The 22893-nt window shown below is 39.2% G+C and overlaps 1 protein-coding gene across 1 annotated transcript in view; it reads left to right on the top strand.

Moving 5' to 3' along the window:
- GLI2 (GLI family zinc finger 2) overlaps window positions 1-22893 on the top strand; it is a 338725-nt gene that overhangs the window by 273995 nt on the left and 41837 nt on the right. The window contains exons 4-5 of the mRNA XM_070730027.1: window positions 4491-4693; window positions 9047-9238. Of these exons, the coding sequence (XP_070586128.1) occupies window positions 4491-4693; window positions 9047-9238 (395 nt within the window). The remainder of the gene's footprint in view (window positions 1-4490; window positions 4694-9046; window positions 9239-22893) is intronic.

The raw sequence follows: 22893 nt of genomic DNA on the forward strand, positions 1-22893 counted from the left end.
TCTCATGGCTGCAAATTAGGCTCCAAGTGAGACGCATCCTTTAGCCTGTGATCTCATCCTCTCTTTTGTTCCCAGGCTCTTCATCCAAAAACTAATAATTAAAAAAAACTCCATAGCTGCTCCACAGACAGGCTAAAACAACTATGAAAGAAGGCAGTTGGGTGATTTAGGGGTAGTCTTTTTCTCTGAGCCTACAAACCTCACAGAGTTGTTGTGAAGAAGAGGAGAGAAAAGAACATTATATGTACTGCCTTAAGTTACGCAAAATAAAATTGGAATATAAACACATTAATTCCTTTTTGTATTGTCTAGTTTACCTTTGCAAGTAGGGTTGACTATACAGTACATCCAATCCACTACAAAGAATATGAATAATCGACTGTAGTCAGTGGTGGTTTAGCATTAGCAGAGTCCAAGGGTTATCACTGAACCTTCATTGTAGCCCTCCTCTATCTTCAGAAGTTATTTTAAAAGGTTGGGATTCTTTAGAAACTTGTGGGGTATGGCATAAAGAACTAGGATTAATGGAAAGAGAAATTGGGTATTTCACGTTGCAAAAGCAGGTGCACCACTATTACTGTAGGATACTAACCATTTTTTGTTAATTTTTGTATGGGTATGTATACACACATACACAATTTTCTTTTGAGAGATGGCATCAGAATTTCACTTTTAGTGTGTACACAGAAAAAGTAATAATACATGTCCTTGTATATATCTTATCTTTTTTAATCTATATTCCCTGCACTATAAATTGTCAATAATAAGCCATCCTGTAGGATACAACATTGAATCTGAAATGTGGAAAGGAGGATAATTCTATTTCCTCTGCTAGTTTGCCAAAATAAACTGTTCAGAACTATAGTTTGTTTATCCCAAATGATTCCTGTACTTTTCTTCCCAAAGCATGTTTAGAAACTGCAGCCTGACTTTAATAAAGAAGGCTAAGGGATAAAAGATGTTAGCTTTGCAGCCTCATTCCCTAATAATCTCCATCCACTAGACTAGAGCAAACTGGTAGTGGCAGCAGTGAGAGGCTCCACCCACCCAGAAGTCATCACAGACAATCTAAAACCCCTTATTACCAGTTCGTGCATGTGCTAATGTGCATGTGTGATGCTTCTGTGCATGTGCAGAAGCATCCTAGCTAGGTGGACAGAGCTTCCCAGCACTACTGGTTCTTAGAACCAAGAGCAACCTACCAGTGATGCGCAGAAGGTTCTGCACATGGGCAAAGTACCCCATGAATGCGTTCACAGTTCCCAACCAGTAGCAAAGGTAAGTAAAACCCACTACTGTCTCCATCCCAAAGCTACTAGCACCACCCAACACACACATACACACCAATTTTCCCAGGAATTGGAGACTATTTGTGGATAGGATGCTACCAGCTCAAAGTAGTACTTCTTTCATGACATTTTATCCACTGCCACTTCTCAGAATTCAAACCAAATTGACTAATCTAGATTTAGTTCTCATATAAACAATCTATGGCAAGAATGGTAAAAAAAAATCAGGTACTTTTTCAGTGTAGTCAATAAAACCATTTCTTCCAACTATTAAAGATCCTGTCCCTGATGAAATTCCTATGATTCACTAGTAACAACTGACCAGACATTTAAATTTTTTAAAAAGATTTTTTTAAAGTCTGGCATGTATCATGGAGTCAGCTTATCACATGGTTTTACCCCATATTATTTACCTAATGGAAGCTCTGTTCTTTAAATCCATTTTGAATCTAATTCTAGACTGAGACAGTTAAAAGGCAGGGGTTGAGAGGAACTTGCTAAGAGCTACATCTAGCTATTGTACATTCAAAAGATAGGTGCTCATATATTTTTCTAGTCAATAAATAGTTTGTTCTTTACTGTTTTCATTCTATAAGAAGCATCAGGAGGTCTAGGTGGATGACTTATGGCTGGAGGGGGATCAGACAACAAATAACTTTAAAGTTGCAGCCCCAAACCCAGAAGAGATGTAAGTAAATGATCCAAGGAAAAGCATAATTGTATGTGAGTATCAGGCAGTGAGAGAGAATTAATAATAGAGAAATATATTCTGTAATGATGAAAGAGAAAGTATTGAAACATGCATCCAATTAGTAGAAAGACACTGGCTTCAACTCTGATGGTGAAAAAAATAAGGGATTAATAATAAAAAAGTTTGGACTTAAAAATGTTGCCATCTTTTATTAAGTAGTCTTGTAAAATTTGTATAACAATCAAATGTTTAGCAATACAATGATTGTAAAGAATTAGGATATAAACAATTCCTAAGGCAAAATAATCTTGATACTGGAAGTGTTGATTTACGCAGACTGAATGTTATAGCTAGGGAAAAAATGCATGCATTTTGTTGAATAACATAACTATAAAACATTCCTTCTACAACTTAGTCACTCTAGCTTTATTATCAGTAAATTAACTCTGCAGACTACATGGTACAGCTCACAATTATTCATGGACATTGTTCATTTTAGGGACTGTTTCACTTAATGCTCATTATCAAATAGAATAGTCTGTTCTGAGAAGAAGTTGTTTATAATAATATCCTTTTGTAATGAATTTCCCTAATTTTAAAAAAAATGATTTTATATTCTCTAGCATTGCTCTACATTTTGTTTTGATGGCTATGAAGTACAACAGTGGTAGTCTCAAACCATTTCTTGGTAGAGAATGTTAATCCATTTTATCTTTATTTTTGACCAATGCAGACATTATCTTTTCTGTGGGGCAGAAAAGATTCACTCCCCCCCCCCATAAGCCATAAGCAAAATTGATATGCAAATCCTGGCTCTTGTTAATGGACTTTAGATGTTGGTCTCCTAGTTTGATCTGAATTGACTCAAAAGCTCATGAACTACATAATACATAGTTTCAAGCAGCCATCAAAGGCATTCACAACCCTGTTGGGAAAAACCGAGTATTGATGAAAGAGAGTATTCATTGTGTATGTAAGAGAATTTATTTCAAGGCTGATGTATTAAGGCAGGTTTCATGGCTCGGGGAAGTCTGGGGCTGCTTTGAGTTTACCCCCACTTCATTTTCCCACTGCAAGTCACACACTTCAATTTAGCCTTCATCACCATTAAATTGTCAGATGTTTTCTTAATGACATCACTTTTTAAAAATCCCGTTTCATTTTTTCCAGATGGGACTAAAATTATTTGTAATGATTTCTAGCTGAGTCTGAAATGCAGCCTTTTTATTTGCTTTCTCGTTCCTTGCTCTCTCTCTCTTTCTCTGTTAGCTCTTTTATACCAATGTGAATTAAACAACTAGATTTGCCACAGTTCTTTTATTACCTGACGTCCAAGGGTGGGTTCCACTTACCTTCTCCACCAGTTCAGATTATGGCGTTTTGCACAGATGTGCTTGATACACTCATGCACACGCATGCACGCCCCTCATGCAATTCTGCTTCTACGCATGCTCAGTAGCTAGAACCAGCTTGAAACACAGCTGAGGAGCTGATCAACTGTGCTTAGGGCAAAGGAATAATGGTAAGTATAAACTCGAGAGTGGGTGGGGAGGGCCATTTGTCAAGCAACAGCAGAGGAAAAAACTTCCAAACAGTAAAAAAAAATGGGAAAAGATTCCAAAAAGAAATATGGTGGCAAATCACGGACTGGCACAGACTGAACCGGATTTGTGACACCATTGTGACACCACCAGCAGATCTCTATTAGTTCGGTTGAACCAGTCCCGAACCATAAAGAATGCACCCCTGCTGTAGCCTTTCCTGAAATAGGAAGCTGGAAAGGGAGGGTCTTGCCTTTTCTTTCGGCTCAAGATCCCCAAGGACAATTGGTGGGCCACTGTGTAACACAGAATGCTTGACTCAATGGGCTTTGGTCTGATTCAGCATGGCTCTTCTTATGTTCTTATGATGTTTTCCTGAGGATTAAGGTGTAGGATTATGTCACAAATAAAATGCTGTTCTGCCAATAGTTTCTATGAAACTGGCATTTGGAGTACTATATTTCCAGTGGAATTTTAATAACAATGTTCTTCAGATGACCTTGGAAATTATTTTGACTTGCTTACTTGCATCCCTAAACGTTTATCTTTAAATTACAGGTTCTTTTCCCCCCATTGTCCTTGGTTGAAGGCTAGGCAATTTGTGACCCTGCAGATGTTACTAAACCATGATTTCCAGTTGTGCTAGCTAGCCAGCATAACCAATGCACAATACATGCTCCACAATTGGCTTGTGACAAGCAGAGTTAATGGAGAATGCATGTTACAGTCATGTGCTGTTTCACTTAATTCCCATGGTTAGTTGCTTAATGACTGAAGTGGAAGATGTCTCAGCGGTGTGATTTTCCAATTAGCAACTACAGCACACAATAATGGAGTTTCTGTCCCAATCGCTAAACAAGGACTATCAGTAGTTTTCCTTACCTTCTGGTTTTGTAGTGTATTCATATTTCAGTAGTTAAAGAGACTGTTCTTGATAAAAAGTTGGGTTTTTTTCTGCCTCTTTTACAGACCTTCCGCTCTAAGTGGCAGTCCTGTTATCTCCGATATCTCCCTCATCCGTCTGTCACCCCATCCTGCGGGACCTGTTGACTCACCTTTCAGCCACCCTCATCCATACATGAACCCCCATGTGGAGCATTACTTCCGATCCATGCACAGCAGCCCTACTCTGTCTATGATCTCAGCGGCTAGAGGTCTCAGCCCAGCTGATGGTAAGTGGGACTCTGAGGAATGACTCAATGGTAAAGTAAACATTTATGGCAAACAGGGTGCATCTGTACAATAACGCTTCCTATGTCAGAGCTAGAGAAGCAAAATGTCTGAGAAGCAAAATGTCTTAAAGAAGAAACAAAGTCCAGTTGCCTTTTGAAAAAGCACCTTTAGCATTCTTTGACAAAGTGACAAAATTAGTGGACCAGGGGAATGCTGTCGATGTGATTTACTTGGACTTCAGTAAGACTTTTGACAAAGTAAACCATAACCTACTACTACTAAGGGGCGTATATAAGTGCACTGATGTGCCTATTGTCCCCTGTCCAATTATCTTTCCTTATGTCATATATCATATATATTCTCTCCATATATATATAATATATATATATCATATATATTCTCTCCTTATCTCTTATATCAAATATATTCTCTCCCTCCCATCTACTTCTCTTCTTTTTTACTTTCTATCGTTATATATATTACTTAATGTCTATTCTCTTCCATATGTATTGTATATTGGGCAAAGAATAAATGAATGAATGAATGAATGAATGAATGAATAAATAAATACTACATAAAGTAGAAAAATATGGGATGGACAGCAACATCACCAGATGAATTCAAAATTGGCTAACTAACTGCACTCAACATGTAGTGCTCAATGGAGCTACATCTACATGGAGGGATGTATGCAGTGGAGTACCCCAAGGCTCTGTTTTAGGCCCAGTACCATGGTTCCCTCTAAGCTGAGCAGTGAGCAATCGCTCACTTAAAAATCATCATCAACTCAGAGTTTTCCAAACCTGCCCAGAAGCCGAGAGGGAAAGAGTGAGAGGGAAGGAGAGAGAGAGGAAGAGAGGAAGAGAGAGAAACAGATAGAAAAAAGAGAGGAAGGAAAAGAGAAAGAAAAAGAATGGGAGTAAGGAAGAGAGAAAGGAAATAAAAATCTAGTTTGAAACTAGCTCAACTATTTAAGTGGCATTTTGATATTGATAGAGTTGCCCCTATTATGAGCTCACTGTTATAGACACACAGTACAGTATTTTATTTTGAAATTCTCTGAGGCAAAACAGGGTGGGGTTTTTATTTGTTTGTTTGTTTGTTTGTTTATTATTTTTGTGCCGCCCAGTCCCAAAGGGACTGCCTCTCAGATACTATACTTTTCCGCCCACCCCAAAAAAAATTTAGAGGGAACACTGCCCAGTACTATTCAACATCTTCATGACTTCCAATGTACACTACCACGCCAGGTAGTCTATTGCATTGTGATGCGACCTTTAAGACATTTTCTTGATGTCTAATTTAAATCTGCTTTTTTACAATTAACGTTTCTTTTCATTACAACATCTCCATGCCTATATAAAGAGGCACTGGAATTCTTGGATCACACAACTTAAACCTTGCTGGCTCTTACAGGAAATCTTTCGGAACCAAAGCTGCTCTGCAAATTCTTCCTGTGTATGATCCTAGAATTCCCCATATTCTCCAATAAATTGGAGGATGGGTGGATAGACCTTTGACCCTTTCTTTTCTATGGTAGAAGGGCAATCAGACTGAATTGACATCATTGGTAGTTTTGGTCATTGTATATTATAATGTACTAATATAATTATTAACATACTGTACTAATATTATTCATTTTCTTTTCACTACTAATATTCTTCTATATAATATCTTATTTATATATTTCCCAGTTCTGCAATATCTTTTGGGGATTATATTGATCATAAACATACACCCTTATGATTAGATAATAGATTTCCATAGATTTTCCTTTTTTGTGTGTGTGATTCATTTCATGATGGTAACTAGTGAGAGAAAAGAAGAAGAAGAAGCCAGACAAATTCTTTATTTATTTCTTAAAGGAAGTTAAAAACATTTATTTCTAAATGAAATATTGACAAAAGATGGTTCAATAGGATTGGGTAATGAAGTAATGGATGTAGCCCTTACACTCATACATGCCCACCCCTTGAATTGTATGCATTCAAAGGAAAAGTAGAGAGTAATGGGTCTATAACAGCTCACCGCAGCCAACCCATCACAGCCATCTTGCTATGGACAATTTATTTATTTATTTATTCGATTTTTTTTTTTTATGCTGCCCTTCTCCTTAGACTCAGGGCAGCTTACAACATGTTACCAATAGTACTTTTTTTAACAGAGCCAGCCTATTACCCCCGTAATCCGGGTCCTCATTTTACCCACCTCGGAAGGATGGAAGGCTCAGTCAATCTTGAGCCAGTGATGAGATTTGAACCGCTGACCTACAGATCCACAGTCAGCGTCAGTGGCCTGCAGTACAGCACTCTACCTGCTGCGCCGGCTCAATTCCACATGAGAGAACTCAATCCAATATATGTGAGCCACCACTGTTTCTTTGACATTATTTCCATTGACAAAAGTGGAAATGATAACAAAGAAACAATGACGGATAAAGTTTATTGCATTGAGTGGAATTGTCCATGCCAAGTTGTCCCCAATCAAGTTGGCTGCATCAAAATGGCCATGGTGAGTTGGCTACAACAAGACGGCTGCAGTGAATTGTCCAGTTCCGGAGAGCAATGGTTCAGTGTAAGGCTTTCTTCGGTTAGCCAGCTGCAGCAGGCTGGTGAGGAAGAGGGAAAGGATACTAAGTGAGATATCTCAAACCAAGTGTTCTCCAGGACTGGTGTAAAGGCTTGCAGGGCAAAGGTTCTCAAATTGCTGAAGGTCCGGCTATCGGTCTTCATGGAGGAAAGCAAAGGTCAGTTCTTCTAATCAAGCTTGACTCTTGCTGATTTCCTGTCATGGCCATCCAGTTTTCTCGGTAATAATATGGAAGTATGTTGCCCTTGCGGTCTTTCTGAACAGCTTTGTTTGTTTTACCTTCCAGGCTGACCTCTAAATCACCAAGGAATCTGAAGGGAAGGGTGAGGTGGGGGAGAGGAGGCCACATGAAAAGTAGACCAGAAATCACATGTCACCATTTGCCATCTATTACCAGCTATACATTGAGTATTTATTATAGCTAATCTCAAGAGAAAGAGAAAGAGAGGAGTCAGGTCTGAAGAGAAAGGTGGAAGGCTGAAAATAATAATCGGGAATACTGTTAGCTGTCCTGTTTGTGTTTATTCTTGCAAACAGTCTCAAAAGTAATCAAAAGTAAGTGGCATCAAAATGGATTTCAGTCAAAAGCAGCCTCCTTACTAGCTCCTCCTTTGTGAAAGATTCTACAGATTGGTGCTTATCTGCTACTTAGTAGTAAAGTCGAAAGAAAGTATCTAACCTTCACTTCCTTTATATCTGGGATGAAGATAGAACTTCACCTCAGAAGAATAAGAACTAGACTGCGCGATGCATGTCCTCTGTTAGACAGATGTGACACATCTGGCAAAACCTAGCTTCTCTCTTGTTGCTTACTTGGTTTTGTTGATCCCAGGGGCCTTTCCCTTTAGCAAGTGTTAAGCTTCCAAGCTTCTGCATTAAGTAAGCTACAGATGTGTTTTATTGCTCTTAATAGTCTTTCTTCCTCTCAGTGTGACCCCTGAATCTTCTTTCTTCCTGCAAAAGAAATGTTATTATTATTTGGCATTCGAAAGGGGTCTTGATCTTGGCTTTCACGTTTTTCTCCCCTTCTCCCTCTCTCCCTGTCCTTCCCTCTCCCCCCTCCTCCTCCCTTTGTAAATAAGTTCAGTGCAGAATGGGCATAGAGGCAGGCAGGTTTGAAAATTCACAAATGGGCAAAAGTGAGGATAATTGGTTCTGGCAAGCTAAATGGTTTTCCACTGCCAGGCACACTATTAAAAAAAACCTCTTTCATTCTCCCCTATCCCATTTCTCTCTCTTCCTCCCTCCCTCCCTCTCTTTCTCTCTCTCTCTCTCTCTCTCTCTCTCTCTCACACACACACACACACACACACACACACACACACAGATTATTAGATCCCTGCTTTAATTGTCTTATGCTGCTTCTCATTAACTAGGCTTTGTCTGTCTTTTTCTTTTGTAAGAGGCAGGATGTTAATTTTGACAACATTACTGCATCCAGAAGTCTCCCCTCCTTTGCTCCAATCCCTTCCTCCCCCTCTTTCTCTCCTTTTCCTTCTCCCTTGTGAACTCTGTGTTCATACAGCAGGATTATTTTGGAGTGGGGGGCTAAGAAATGAGAGATTGTTTATAAATTTGCGGAAATAGAGGAATGTAGAGGGCCCCAGCCTGATGTCTTTTGTCCAGAGCGAGCACACGTCAGAGTTACAACTACACAGTTTTGGCAGGGAACAGGGAGTTTCTAACATCTTTGCAGATATTTTGCTGTCTGGAAACATTTTACCCTTCTTCTTTCCTCTGCCCCTGTCTTGTTCCCTGTGCAGTAGCTCATGAGCATCTGAAAGAGAGGAGTCTCTTTGGCCTTCCCCATCCTCCTCCCGGAGCCAGCCCTGCAGATTACTATCACCAGATGGCGTTCATGGCCAGCCACCCGAATCCTTATGGGGACCTTCTCATGCAGAGTGGAGCAGCAGCCGGGGCCACGCATCTTCATGATTACCTCAGCCCTGTAGATGGTGAGTAAAAGAGCCTTCTCTGGCTGGATCCATGTTCAGGAATGTTTCCTGGAGGCGTCTGTAATATGGTAAATGATTTAGCTTTACTAGATAAATGGTCAAAGCAATGGAAACTGCAGTTTAATGTTTCCAAATGTAAAATAATGCACTTGGGGAAAAAGAATCCTCAATCTGAGTGTTGTATTGGCAGTTCTGTGTTAGCAAAAACTTCAAAAGAGAAGGATTTAGGGGTAGTGATTTCTGACAGTCTCAAAATGGGTGAGCAGTGTGGTCAGGCGGTAGGAAAAGCAAGTAGGATGCTTGGTTGCATAGCTAGAGGTATAACAAGCAGGAAGAGGGAGATTGTGATCCCGCTATATAGAGCGCTGGTGAGACCACATTTGGAATACTGTGTTCAGTTCTGGAGACCTCATTTACAAAAAGATATTGATAAAATTGAATGGGTCCAAAGACGGGCTACAAAAATGGTGGAAGGTCTTAAGCATAAAACTTATCAGGAAAGACTCGATGAACTCAATCTGTATAGTCTGGAGGACAGAAGGGAAAGGGGGGACATGATTGAAACATTTAAATATGTTAAAGGGTTAAATAAGGTTCAGGAGGGAAGTGTTTTTAATAGGAAAGTGAACACAAGAAAAAGGGGGCACAATCTGTTAGTTGGAGGAAAGATAAGAAGCAACATGAGAAAATATTATTTTACTGAAAGAGTAGTAGATCCTTGGAACAAACTTCCAGCAGACATGGTTGGTAAATCCACAGTAACTGAATTTAAACATGCCTGGGATAAACATATATCCATCCTAAGATAAAATACAGGGAATAGTATAAGGGCAGACTAGATGGACCAGGAGGTCTTTTTCTGCCATCAATCTTCTATGTTTCTATGTTCTTGCTGGAATAATCACTTGTAGATCTGGGGCCTCCAACCTTTCAGACCACTAAATTCATAATTTTAAATTTCGCGGACCACTAACATGATCTGCTTAATGATCGCTGGGTCACATGGCTAGGTAGTCATGTGACAGGGTGGGCGTGGCCAACTCTATGTCATTCATGTTGATGGCTGCTTTGCCGGCCTCTATTCTCTCCTCCCAGCTACTCCTCCCCCTGCCCTCCCAGGCTCCTTACGGCCCCAATTGGAAGCAGTTGTTGGACCTAAGCAGCCATTACGACAAAGTTGGCAAAACAACTGGCTCAATTCAAATTGGATCTGACCAAGAAGCAGTACCCCTAATTTATTGCAATATTAAAAATGCAAATAATTTTTCTGCAGACCACCAAAATTTTCTCAGAGACCATCAGTGGTCCATGGACCACTGGTTGCTGACTGCTGTTCTAGACGGCTGAATGGCACTGTAACATTGATCCTAAAAAATGTCCCTGTGTGCACTCACCTGGGTGTTTTAAGAAAGACAAGATTGTCGAAAGCACTGAGTTAGTTGACATCCCCTTACTTTTTGCATGTGGCTGAAGGCCCTGTTTTGCCACATGGCCCAAATAATAGGACCAACCTCTCCCCCGCTTGTTTTTGCAAACTCTTCTGAAAGAATGTACAACTTGTCTAGCTAAATCTCCCGTTCTACTGGATAACAAACACCCTCATTAAACTTGGCAGACACTGGGAAGCTAAGACGTGTGAAGTGAAAGGCTCTGCCATGCTAAATGAGAGCGGGCATGATCGCTTTCACAGTGCAAAAACAAATGCTGGACCCCGCCTCTTTAGAAACTGGGAGGGACAGAGGGGAAAAAAGTTCTCATCTAAAGTTTTGCTTTCTTGTTAAACTTCATGCTTTCAACCGCTCCAGTCTTTCAAGCCAGTTAAGAAAGGGGGGAATTTATTTTGCAGAATTAATACAGGTTTTGTGATAAGGATCTCTTCAAGTTGTTGACAGACTATAGACAAATCATGTTAGCTGAAGCACTTTTAACAGTTTTCAGAGAGGAAATGTCCATTAAATAAATGTGACTAACAAGCGCTTAATATGCCTGGATTGTATGTTCCAGTTTCCTTCCTGTCACAAGTATAGATAAGATGGGAACAACTGGAAATAACACAACTGTTGAGCAGGTTCTAACTGATGACAATATTTGAGCTTAAGTAGGAAAATGTTTACCAGGTCATTGGAAAAAGCCACTGTGAAACTCATGTGTCTGAAGTCTTATGGATTGCTATAACTGAACAGTAAGTTTAAGATGTCTTTTGAGTATAGTTTTGCAGGTTAAACCATGTGAGTGTTTTACAAAACACAATCTAGTAGCATGTTGGAGATCAATTATTTTATAGTGCTATGAGCTTCGATAATGAATTTTAGCCATGAAGCTTATGGGAAAGATGAATACATAAGCTCGTTTACTTCTTGCTTATAGAGTTTAGTGAAATAAAGTAGCACACAAATTTGTTTTCTATGGTTCAGATTCCTTCATTTGTTCTCTTTTCAAATCGGCCTCTCTCAGAGTGTGTCTCCACCCCTCCAGCTCATGGCTTCTCTGTTGACGTGTAGGCCACAGTAAACTACTCAACCTTTAATGTGCCATAGAAGAATTCACAGCAGGCCTCTGTGGAGTAAAACTTCAGTTCCGCCCTGTTGCATTTATGTTAATTTCACGCAGGAGGATAAAACCTTAGCAACCTCCAAAGAAATGAGGTCAGCTTTTAAATCTGAGGAGATTCATCTGTAAATTTAAAAAGCTACTAGTTTGGAAGGGCTGTTTTACCCCCACCCCCACCCTTCAGTCCTTGTCTTCTCCGAAGAGTTCTTTGTGGCTCTGATTTTCAATCCTTGGGATGATTTCCTACCCCCACTCCTAACGCCGCCAATACCAAAAATAAGTTGCATACAAATGAATAACAATGGCTATCCCAGTAGTGTTTCCACTTTCTATAGTTCACACATTCTGAGTCTAGGAAATACTGGCAAAATCCAGTTGCATATGATTTATTAGCATGAATTCAAGATCTTTATGTTACGCTGCTTTTTAGTCATTGCAAAAAGTGGAGGTTTCAAAGTGAAATGGATACCAATTTAAAAAAATAAGTTAATACATGTTGTGAGTGGTGGATAGTGTGTGCATTGTTGAAATTTAATTTTACTGCACTCAACAGAAAGTACAATGCAAGGTGTCTCTCAAAGTTCTTTCCTCTGATCTTTTGGCTAAACTTTTGCTGAGTCCTGGATTCTTCCAAAATCCCATTCACTTATGCTGGCTTAAGGAGCCTTAATGATTTTTAAGGGTGGTGAGACAGCTTTTGTGTTTCTCAAGAAGGATATTGGAATAATTGAATTGCAAAACTAAAGGACCCTATGAAATTTGTTTCTTAGGACATCCATCACCTGTGCCAGAAAACTTCTGCGCATGTGAAGATTGTCCATGATGGCGGGTGGGCGGAGCCTCCCACCATTGCTGCTACCAGTTTACCCAAACTGGGGCAAAACAGTAGCAAACCACCACTGACACGGTGGGACACTGCAGAACATTTTTTTAAAAAAAATCACAAGGAAATTACAGATGGCAGCCACATGCTGTTTGGCGATAAAGGGGTTGCCTGACACAGAACTCTGATAATGTATTTATTTACTGTGCTTCAGCTTAAGTTAATATTGCTTCTGATTTGGTGTCTATGAATAGGATTTTCAAAAACAGAAGCAGCACAGAAGGGATATCCACCCATTTAGGAATGAATGCTGTTATTTTTCTTATTATGCATCAAAGGAGGTGAAGTGAAGTCCTGTAGGGTAGTACTTCACTCACCCTTTCTGAATTTTCAGCTCTTTTCCAAAAGAATCAAAGTATTTGTAGTTTTGGAGGTATAAAAATCTATAGGCATATATAAACAGGGCAAGAAATATGAAGCAAATATCAACCTAAATAAAAACTAGCTGTATTTTGGTTACCAAGATCTATTCTTATATGGCTATGGAGAGGAAGAACCACAATCTTTTTTGTGAATAACCAATTTATTTATTTATTTTATTCTAATTTTACCATGCATTACCCCCATATTAGTCAGTTAAATGGTTTACGCAGGTTTGCAATTTTTTTCACTCCCATCCATTCCTTTCGTGTCATATTTCAACCTTCCATTTTGCTTCCCCACAATAATTTGTTATCTGTAATAGCTGTTTTAATCAAACCTGCCTCTCATTTATTTCTTCTACTGATTCTTCATTACTTTCAGTAACTTTTAATTTTTTTGACATTTCATAAATCATTGTAAATATTATATTGTGGTGTGAATACCTTTCCACGCTCCTCATAACCTGATTCCATTTTGATATAACTGGTAGGAGTGTGTGCTAGTATATTAGATAGAATCATCAGAAAAAAATTGACCCTAGATAGATAGATAGATAGACAGACAGACAGACAGACAGACAGACAGACAGACAGACAGACAGACAGACAGACAGACAGACAGACAGACAGACAACCTAATAAAATAAAAAGTAAAAAAATATTAAAAGTCTAATGAAGTCACATAAAAATAATACAATGGTAGTCTTTTTACACTCACCAAAAAGAAATTATCTCACTCTATACATTTTTCATTTCTGTTTTTTTCTCCATCCAATTGTATAATTTTCCCCATACAGTATAGTAGTCATTTCCCTGTTTATTTTGCAATTCCATTTCTATCACTACCAGGGTACAGATCATGACTTTAGTAAAAAAGAAAAATAATTAACAAGCCTCCAATTTTTTGCATTAATGGTCCTTATCTCTCATACTTTTCTTGTTTGGAGAAGGTCCTGTTGATCTCTAAGGGTTTAGAAAGTTTTTGGAGCACTCAATTGTGTGCTTAAGGGCAGCAGTATAACAGTGACTAGATCTACAACAAGGAAGTCCTTATACCTTCGAACGCCAAATAATTTCTACTAAGACTGCAACTTCGTTTAAGGCAAGTACAATTTGGTGCCCACTGGTTATCCTACGAGGCATAATACCCATCCAGAGGGAAAGGTCAATGGGTACAAGAAAAACAAAAATGACTATCCCTGTTCACAGAGAATTGGATGATGATGAAGAAAACAATGATTGCAGACTTCAATAGTCTACCCAATGGCAAACAGTAGGAGAGAAATTAATCATACGTCAAAGATAACTGGCTGATTCTTGACAATGAAATATAAATTCGCAGAGGGTGGCACGTAAGAATCTCCTGCAGACTCAATCCAGTGTTCTTGTTATGATGGACTTTAGAGCAGGGGGAAGAGCATCAGTAAGTTTTAAATTAAATTGACTACACAATAGTTTGTGTGTGAGAGAGAGGGAGGGAGAATTGATGTTTTTCCCATGTTAGATAATGAGAGCATGAACCTCTGGTTTTCTTAATAATATCCCAAAATGAGAATATGGGGGACAAAGTAATGATTATCCATGAGGCAGGTAATGTCATCTTTGGTTGGTTATTACCAAGTCTGTATGCTTTTTAGTATACATAAATAGACATAAAGGGCATGGCTTGACATGTTAGTTTGTAACAAAATCTAACAGTTCAGAGATCAAAGCTGATAGTATCTGTCTTAAATCCATATTTTCCCAATTCACATTCCCCGCCCCACTTTCATTCTCTATCCAATCATGATGCACCAAGCAGCATTTTTACAGATTAATACAATCTTAACCTTGATCCCAATGGGGAAATAAAGTGGGTAGGCCAGTGCAGGATAGTGGGCAAGCCCCAATGCTACTTGTATTCTGAGCATCTATAATTGTGCCATAGAAGTCCAGTACTAGGATTTATTTATTTTTGACTTTGATAGGGAGTTAAGTAAATAAACATAGCTGGGGACAACTGGGAATCAAACTTTTTATTTCATTAGTCCATCTAATAATTAATCAATCCAGGTCCTGAATTTGGAAAATTACAGATTATGTATGTAATTTGTGTAATTAATGTATGTAGAGAAGAGCCGGGGTGGCACAGCAGGTAGGATGCTGTACTGCAGGCCACTTAAGCTGACTGTAGATCTGTAGGTCAGTGGTTCAAATCTCATCACCGGCTCAGCCTTCCATCCTTCCAAGGTGGGTCAAATGAGGACCCAGATTGTGGGGACAATATGCTGGCTCTGTTAAAAGCCAGCATAGGAGAAGGACGGCATTAAAAAAATCAAATAAACTAATTATATTCCATAATTAGGATGTGAAAGTAATTCAAAAGTACATCAGTGAATGCAATCTGAAGATTAGTAAAAGGGTGTGTGAGTGTCTTGGATTACTAGGTAGCAGAGATGTTAATTAGTGAAAGTCTATAGTTGAATAAATATTTTTAGCTTCTTATATTTTTGTTTGGGCAGCCTTTCAGTAAAGACAAACAAACATTTGATGTGCTTTTATCTCTCCTAGAAATTTGTACTAGGAGGTGGAAAAAATGAATTTGCCTATAGAATTGCCTGAGATCAACTCTGTGACTTTAACATATACAGTACTGTGAATGCATCACGTAGCAGATTCCAGTAGAAATGTAAATCCACAATGTTCGATTCTAAATATAAAAATCAATAACACCGAAGAAATTTCACCATATCTTGCAGTACCTGGAGGATCCAAATTAGAGCAGACAGTAATGAAATACATATGCCATGATTTGTGATAAAATACAGTAAGTCCCAGGTTATCTTGCAGAAACTGACAGCTTCCAGCAGAGCTTTATACCCTGGGGGTGGGGGAAAGATTAGAGGTCTCTAAATGGTTGCACCAATAAAACCTGGTCTGCTCTTGGCCATCAAGATTTCTACAGTGGTCAAATTAATGGGAACCAATGGCAGAGCTGACATGGCAAGCATAAATCATGGTAAGAAGGAGCAGCGAAGACCGAGTACAAGGCTTTTCTTACTATTTAGTAATTTATCAAGGGAAGTGGCACATTAATAAACAGATCTCTCTTGAGAGGTGGGAGTAACAGAGATAAATATGACTGTGAAAGCCAGTTTGCTCCCTCCTCTTGGTAAAATAAGAGAATGAACACACACAAAAGCCCTTCATGGATGTATAAATTTAGGCGAATGGGTGAATATGTTTGTCTCTTCTCCTGACAAAATTCTGTCTTGTAGGAATAATCAAAATAAGTATAATGTGCGGCATCATTCCTCATTAGCTGGATGACTATTGCTCAAGAAGGCACATTCACACAGAGGTTTTGAAAGGAGGTTAGGTATATGTTACATGTTATCCAACCTCGGCAGTACATCCTCAGGGAGATGCTTGTCTTGCTTACCACAGAGGGAAGCAGTTGCTGGATTAAGTGTGCAGTATTGACAGCCAGTTATGCAGCCCGTATGAGCACATCTGCAACATCAGCATGGGAATTTATTTTATTTATTTATTTATTTATTGGATTTCTTTGCCGCCCCTCTCCGCAGACTCAGGGCGGCTAACAACAGCAATAAAACAGTATATAAGAAAATCCAATACTAAAAACAGTTAAAAACCCATTATATAAAAACCAATCATACATACAGACATACCATGCATAAAATGGTAAAGGCCTAGGGGGAAGTGTATCTCAGTTCCCCCATGCCTGGCAGCAGAGGTGGGTTTTAAGCAGCTTTCGAAAGGTAAGGAGGGTGGGGGCAATTCTAATCTCTGGGGGGAGTTGGTTCCAGAGGGCTGGGGCCGCCACAGAGAAGGCTCTTCCTCTGGGTCCCGCCAAGCGACATTGTTTGGTTGACAGGACCCAGAGAAGACCCACTCTGTGGGACCTAACTGTTCGCTGGGATTCGTGCAAGCCAATGGTGTGCTCTGTTCCATCAAGGGGACGTACTCAATTTCTCAATTAAGTTCTCATCTGCTCAGTAGTATTAGTCTTCTTCATGAAACCTTTGTGAGTATCTTTGTTTAAATGTACTTAGATCTCCCAGCGTAAAACAATAAACCGCAGTGTGTTGCCAACAACAAGATTGTTGAATGTGTTATCTTCTCATTTATTTTATTTTTGTAGCATACACTGGGGTGGGTTCCTACTGGTGCGGAACAATACGTGCACACCGGTAGCGACTCACTGGTGGTATAATTTTGGCATAACAGTTCCAGTCTGTGCCGCTCTGTGCATGCCGCCATCTTGTTTGGGGAATTTTCAGTGAATTTTTGGGGGGTTAGTGGACTTCTCCTCGTCCTCTGCTTTGAAGAAAAGCCCTCCCTTGCGCAGGAGGGATAATACCGACCTTTATTTTTTCATCCGAAACACAGCTGAGCAGCTCCTGTTTTGGGCTGAAACATTCTTCTGAGCATACATGCAAGTAAAATCGCTCAAGGGGACATGTGGTCATGCGTGAGTGGAGCGAGGGCGTACACGCGAAATATCGCAATGTGCACCGGTAGCAAAGGTTACTGGAACCCATCCCTGCTCTATACAATACATGAGGCTGTACGGTAGGTATGGCTCAGCGGTGAAAGATGCTAAGTTTGTCAGTTGCAAAGCTGACAGTCCAGGTTTGAAACCCATGCAATAGGGTGAGCTCCCATTTCTTGCTCTAGAACAGTGGTGGTAAGTCTACGGCGTGGGTGCCACAGGTGGCACATGGAGCCATATCTGCTGGCACACGAGACATTGCTCTAGCTAGCTCCAATGTGTATGTGTGTGCCGGCCAGCTGAGTTTTGGCTTGCACAGAAGCTCTGGAAGGGCATTTTTGGCTTCTGGAGGGATGGGGAAGGGAGTTTTTACCCTCTCCTGGCTCCCGGAAAGTCTTAGGAGCCTGGGGAGGGCGAAACACGAGGCTACTGGATCCACCAGAAGTTGGGAAACAGGGTGTTTCCTGTCTCCAGACAGCCTCCAGGGGTGATTGGAGAAGCTGTTTTCGCCCTCCCCAGGTATTGAATTATGGGTGCGGGCACTAGTGCATGCGCGATAGTGCACACACACGCTCTTTCGGCATCCGAGGGAAAAAAGGTTTGCCATCACTGCTCTAGATCCTACCCACCTAGCCATTCGAAAGCATGCAGATATGAGTAGATAAATAAGTATCCCTTTGGTGGGAAGGTAACAGCATTCCATGTACCTCAGGGTATAGTCATACTGGTCACATGAACACAGAAATGTCTTTGGATACTGGTGGCTCCCTTTGCAAATGGAGATGAGCATCACCAGGTACTGCACGAATCCCAGCGACCGATAAGGACCCACAGAGTTGGCCTTCTCCGGGTCCCGTCGACTAAACAATGTCGTTTGGCGGGACCCAGGGGAAGAGCCTTCTCTGTGATGGCCTCGGCCCTCTGGAACCAACTCCCCCCAGAGATTAGAATTGCCCCCACCCTCCCTGTCTTTCATAAACTACTCAAGACTCATTTATACCGCCAGGCATGGGGGAGTTGAGATATTCCTTCCCCCTAGGCCATTACAAGTTATGCATGGTATGTTTGTGTGTATGTTTGGTTTTTATAAAATAAGGGTTTTTAGCTGTTTTATTATTGGATTGTCACATGCTGTTTTTATCATTGTTGTTAGCCGCCCCGAGTCTACGGAGAGGGGTGGCATACAAATCCAATAAATTATGATTATTATTATTTACCCTAATGGTAGGTAAACATTTAAAAATATAAACAGTAGAGAGCTATAGTATATTGTACTCAACATGCAGTTGTGTAAGCTCTCTTAAAGAAATTAAAAGGAATTTTTTAAGATAGGTCTGTAAGTTTGATAGCAAAATGGTGAGTTGCAAAAACTGTTCAGGGTCACATGGGAAGTGAGTAAGTTTTCAAGTGCCTTGGAGGCCTCCAACTCATATCTAAAAAAGACCGGAATAAATTGTTTTAAATAAATAGAATTTCCTAAATGCCCAAACTGTAAAATTTAGAGCTCATTCTATATATGGTGCTAGCTGAAGAATGTATGTGAAAAGAAGCAGCTGTTCACACCAGGCTTGGCAAAGTTTCACTGAATTTTCTTTGGCAATAAACACACGTGATTTCCTGCAGAGATACCTAGTGCTCCTGCCTGTCAATTCAGCTCCTTCAAATGGTTTACCTGACTGATAATTGTTGCCTTTACTGAATGAAGCCTTTAGATTAGCCTTTGGACTGGTTGGGATTTTGAACTCCCCAAGGTGATTGTCCAGTTTTTTCCAGAATAGCATTGCTATTTCTGCTTGTAGTATTGCTAATATCTAAGCAGGACTGGGTTCACTAGGAGTACTGGTTGTGTTAACTTCCACCACCACTGTAGAAGCAGAATAATGTGGCCAAGTCTGAATTGCATGTGGGCTCAGAACCACAGTGGTAATAGGTTTGTGTTAGCAGGAAGCACCAGAGCATTAAAAGGAGGCGACTGGTTAGGAAAGGTGGTTTTGGAACAAGCTGAGTCTATCGTGTACTTGGTTAACTACTGTATGTAAATAGCTTTTTTTCAAAATGCAAAGCTGGACTTCCCCAGTCCAATGTATTTGCAGTCCACTACACAATGCACTGACCTGTTTCATACCTTATAATAAACCTGGCTTTATTTAACCATCTTTTATTGAATAAGCCACAATTAGTAGTGTTCACGTGATAAAGTAAGCCAAACCAATCAAGGAAAAATATACTATTTGCTGGATGAAAGAGTTTCTGTTATTGTACTATTTGTTATATGAAAGAGCTTTTGTTTATTGCACATGTTTGAAAGCAAGACATAGTGAAATCCAGTGAAGGAAAAATATATTCTGAGTTTGTTGGGGCCAATAACTAAAAAGGCAAAATAATATGCAAATTTTCTGGGGGGTTTTGGATCTTGAGATTTGATCACCTTAGTCTGATGAATTTGATGGCAAATTATGGAAATTTAAGCTATAATAATAATTTGTTAAGATACCTATATGTGTTATCATGTCTCATGAAACATTACTCATGAATCATGTTTTGGCTATTACGAAATCAAACATCAGTACATTCTGTGAGCCTGTTCATAAATAATATGTTCATAATTAATTACTAATAATAATTGATACATAGGAAGGAGTCTTCTGGGGACAAATCCTCTAGCAACTATTCACTAAGCATTCCTCTCTCTCTCTTATTATATTAAACCAGTCATCCTAGCACTATAAAGCAGAGATTAGTTGATTGAATGGTTGAGAATTGCTAATTTAATGGCAAACATGCTGAAACCAGAATTAGCCTCTGAGGTTGCTTGGTCAACTAATTTCTAACCTCCCTGTATTCAAAACCTTTGATTTATTTGTGATGAAATGATGAAAGTCATTGACTGACAACTCTTCCAAAGGAGAACTCTTATTTACTCTTTAAAACCACCATCGTCTTCCTCCACAAACCATAAATGAACCAACCTAATGTTTTGGCCTCTCCCAACTAAATTAATTTTTCCAGTTCAAAGAGGATCCTATTCCAAGACTCATATTTGGAGGCCAACCTTCTACTCCTCAAAAAAAAGCAGACAAATATAAAGACCAGTTCAACTAAACTCAATGTTTTTTAAAGAAGGAAAGCAAACAACCCAACTATTAATTAAATACCAAACTCTTATGAAGTCCACTGAGAGGGGAAGATCTAAAATGAAGGACTTACACTATTTACATCCATTTACTTTGCTTATTCTCCAAATAGGAGGATTTTTTGAAGAATCTTTAAAGGCTCCATTGAGAATTGTAGTTGCTCATACCAACCTGAAAGCAATGAATCTTGCCTGCTAGACAAATAGACCATGACTGTTTTTGAACCGTTGAGTTCCTCGTAAGTAGGCATTGGATCTGTTTTCCTTTTGTGCCTTGATTGGGATTCTCCTTTTGGCACCAAGCCTTGATTTTGGAAGCACTGCACTAATTTTCTTGTGCAACAAACAGAAGACTCTCGTTCCAAAGTGCATTATTGTCAGACACACAACACTGGATTGGATCATGATTATTATAATTGTTTTATGTATGGTATCTAACCAAAGTACTTGATAAATGAAGAGTGATTGTACAGAACATAAATGAGCCAAGATTTTTGTTACATTGCAAACCATTTTTAGAAAATGAATTGTCCATTCTAGCAATCTGTACTAAGTTAATATACCAGCAGTAAATTCTCTCACACTGATTTCTCTAAATAAAATATTTGGTGTGGATTGAAATTCCCATTACTGTACTAAATATCAATCTTTGTATCTATACTTCACATCTCTTTCTAAAGTCTTTAGCCTATAAATGCTATTTCACCAACAGCTTATTTGATGAACATGTTGTGATCTGTAAATTAGTTTGGGATATGCAAGCCAGGTTAATGAAAGGTTGCTTTGCTTTTGTAGCGACAAGCCAAACAAAATTCTTCAAGATATCTGGTTACTTAACTTATATTTCTATCTTTTAGCTCTGTGTAAAATAAATATGTCAATTGCTTTGATTTTGTTGGTCAGTACAATTAGTTTTAACTTTGAGTAGCTCCTGAGTACAGCAAATGCATAACAGGAGAATGACAACAGGTTTGCCCAGGGCAAAGGCACTTTCGATGTAACTACCAGTAGGTATATTGATATTTTTAAAATTGAGTATGGCCCTTTACAATATTATAGAAAATCTTCATTTTTCACCACTTTTATGGAAGGGACAAGAAGGTGAAAATCAAAGATGTTTGTATCATGTGCAACTTTAGCATGCCTATTTTTTCTTAATTTATGCAAAGTAATTTACATGCTACTCTAGTAACTCACAACTTACAACCAGAATGAAAGCAAAGTAGCAGGTTTGTTGCATGTAACAAATCAGTCAACAATAAGTCTCATAATGCTATATAAAACCAAAGAGAGCGGAGATAAACTCAATTAAAACATGGAGTCAAGGGGGCCGGATTTTGTTTTTCTTTAAGTCTGTAAGTCTGACATCAAAATTGTATCAAAAGAGATACCACCTAAACTTCACTGGGAAGTATATTCCAGGATCTATGAAGCTCATATAATTAACATCAAAGCCCTACTCCTTTTTACATGCATTGCACCTGCATCACCAGTGAAAAAGGTTGTGACTACATGGTTGTGGTCACAGTCTTCATTGTTTGACCATCCCTTTCAGAAAACACTAATGGGATTCCTTGGAAATGTTCCCATTCCATAGATGGAGAGCATAGTTAGTAGCAGTCTATTCTTCCCTTTCTTTCATCCAAAATCAGGAGTCGGTTATGGCCACTCATGTATGCCCATAGATAAATGATGTTTGTATATAGTCTTATTGACCAGATATACACATCACTCAAACTGTAAATGTACAGATTAATTGCTGACTTGCGAGCACATTTGAGCCCCGAATTTCTGCTGTTAAGTGAGACATTTGTTAAGTGAGTTTTGCCCCATTTTTTGTGATGCTGTTGTTAAATGAATCACTGTAGCTGATAAGTTAGTAAGCCAGTTGTTAAGTGAATCTGGCTTCCCCCATTGACTTTGCTTATCAGAAGGTCGCAAAAGGAGATCACAACGATCCTTAGACATAGCAAAGGTCATAAATATGAACCCAGCCTCCAAGCATCTGAATTTTGATCACATGATCACAGGGAGGCTGTAAAGGACGTAACGAAGGAAAAATAATCACATAAGTCACATTTTCTGGGGCCATTTTAACTTGGAACAGTCACTAAATCAACTTTTGTACATCAAGGACTGCCTGTATTGTGTTGAAATATTTGTTTTTTAAAAATTGAAAATCAGCTTCTTTTACTCTGGACTCATGCCATTTCTTCTTATTTTCCTTTCAAA

The sequence above is a fragment of the Erythrolamprus reginae genome, chromosome 1 (genome assembly GCF_031021105.1).
Source record: "Erythrolamprus reginae isolate rEryReg1 chromosome 1, rEryReg1.hap1, whole genome shotgun sequence".
Lineage (NCBI taxonomy): Eukaryota > Metazoa > Chordata > Lepidosauria > Squamata > Dipsadidae > Erythrolamprus > Erythrolamprus reginae.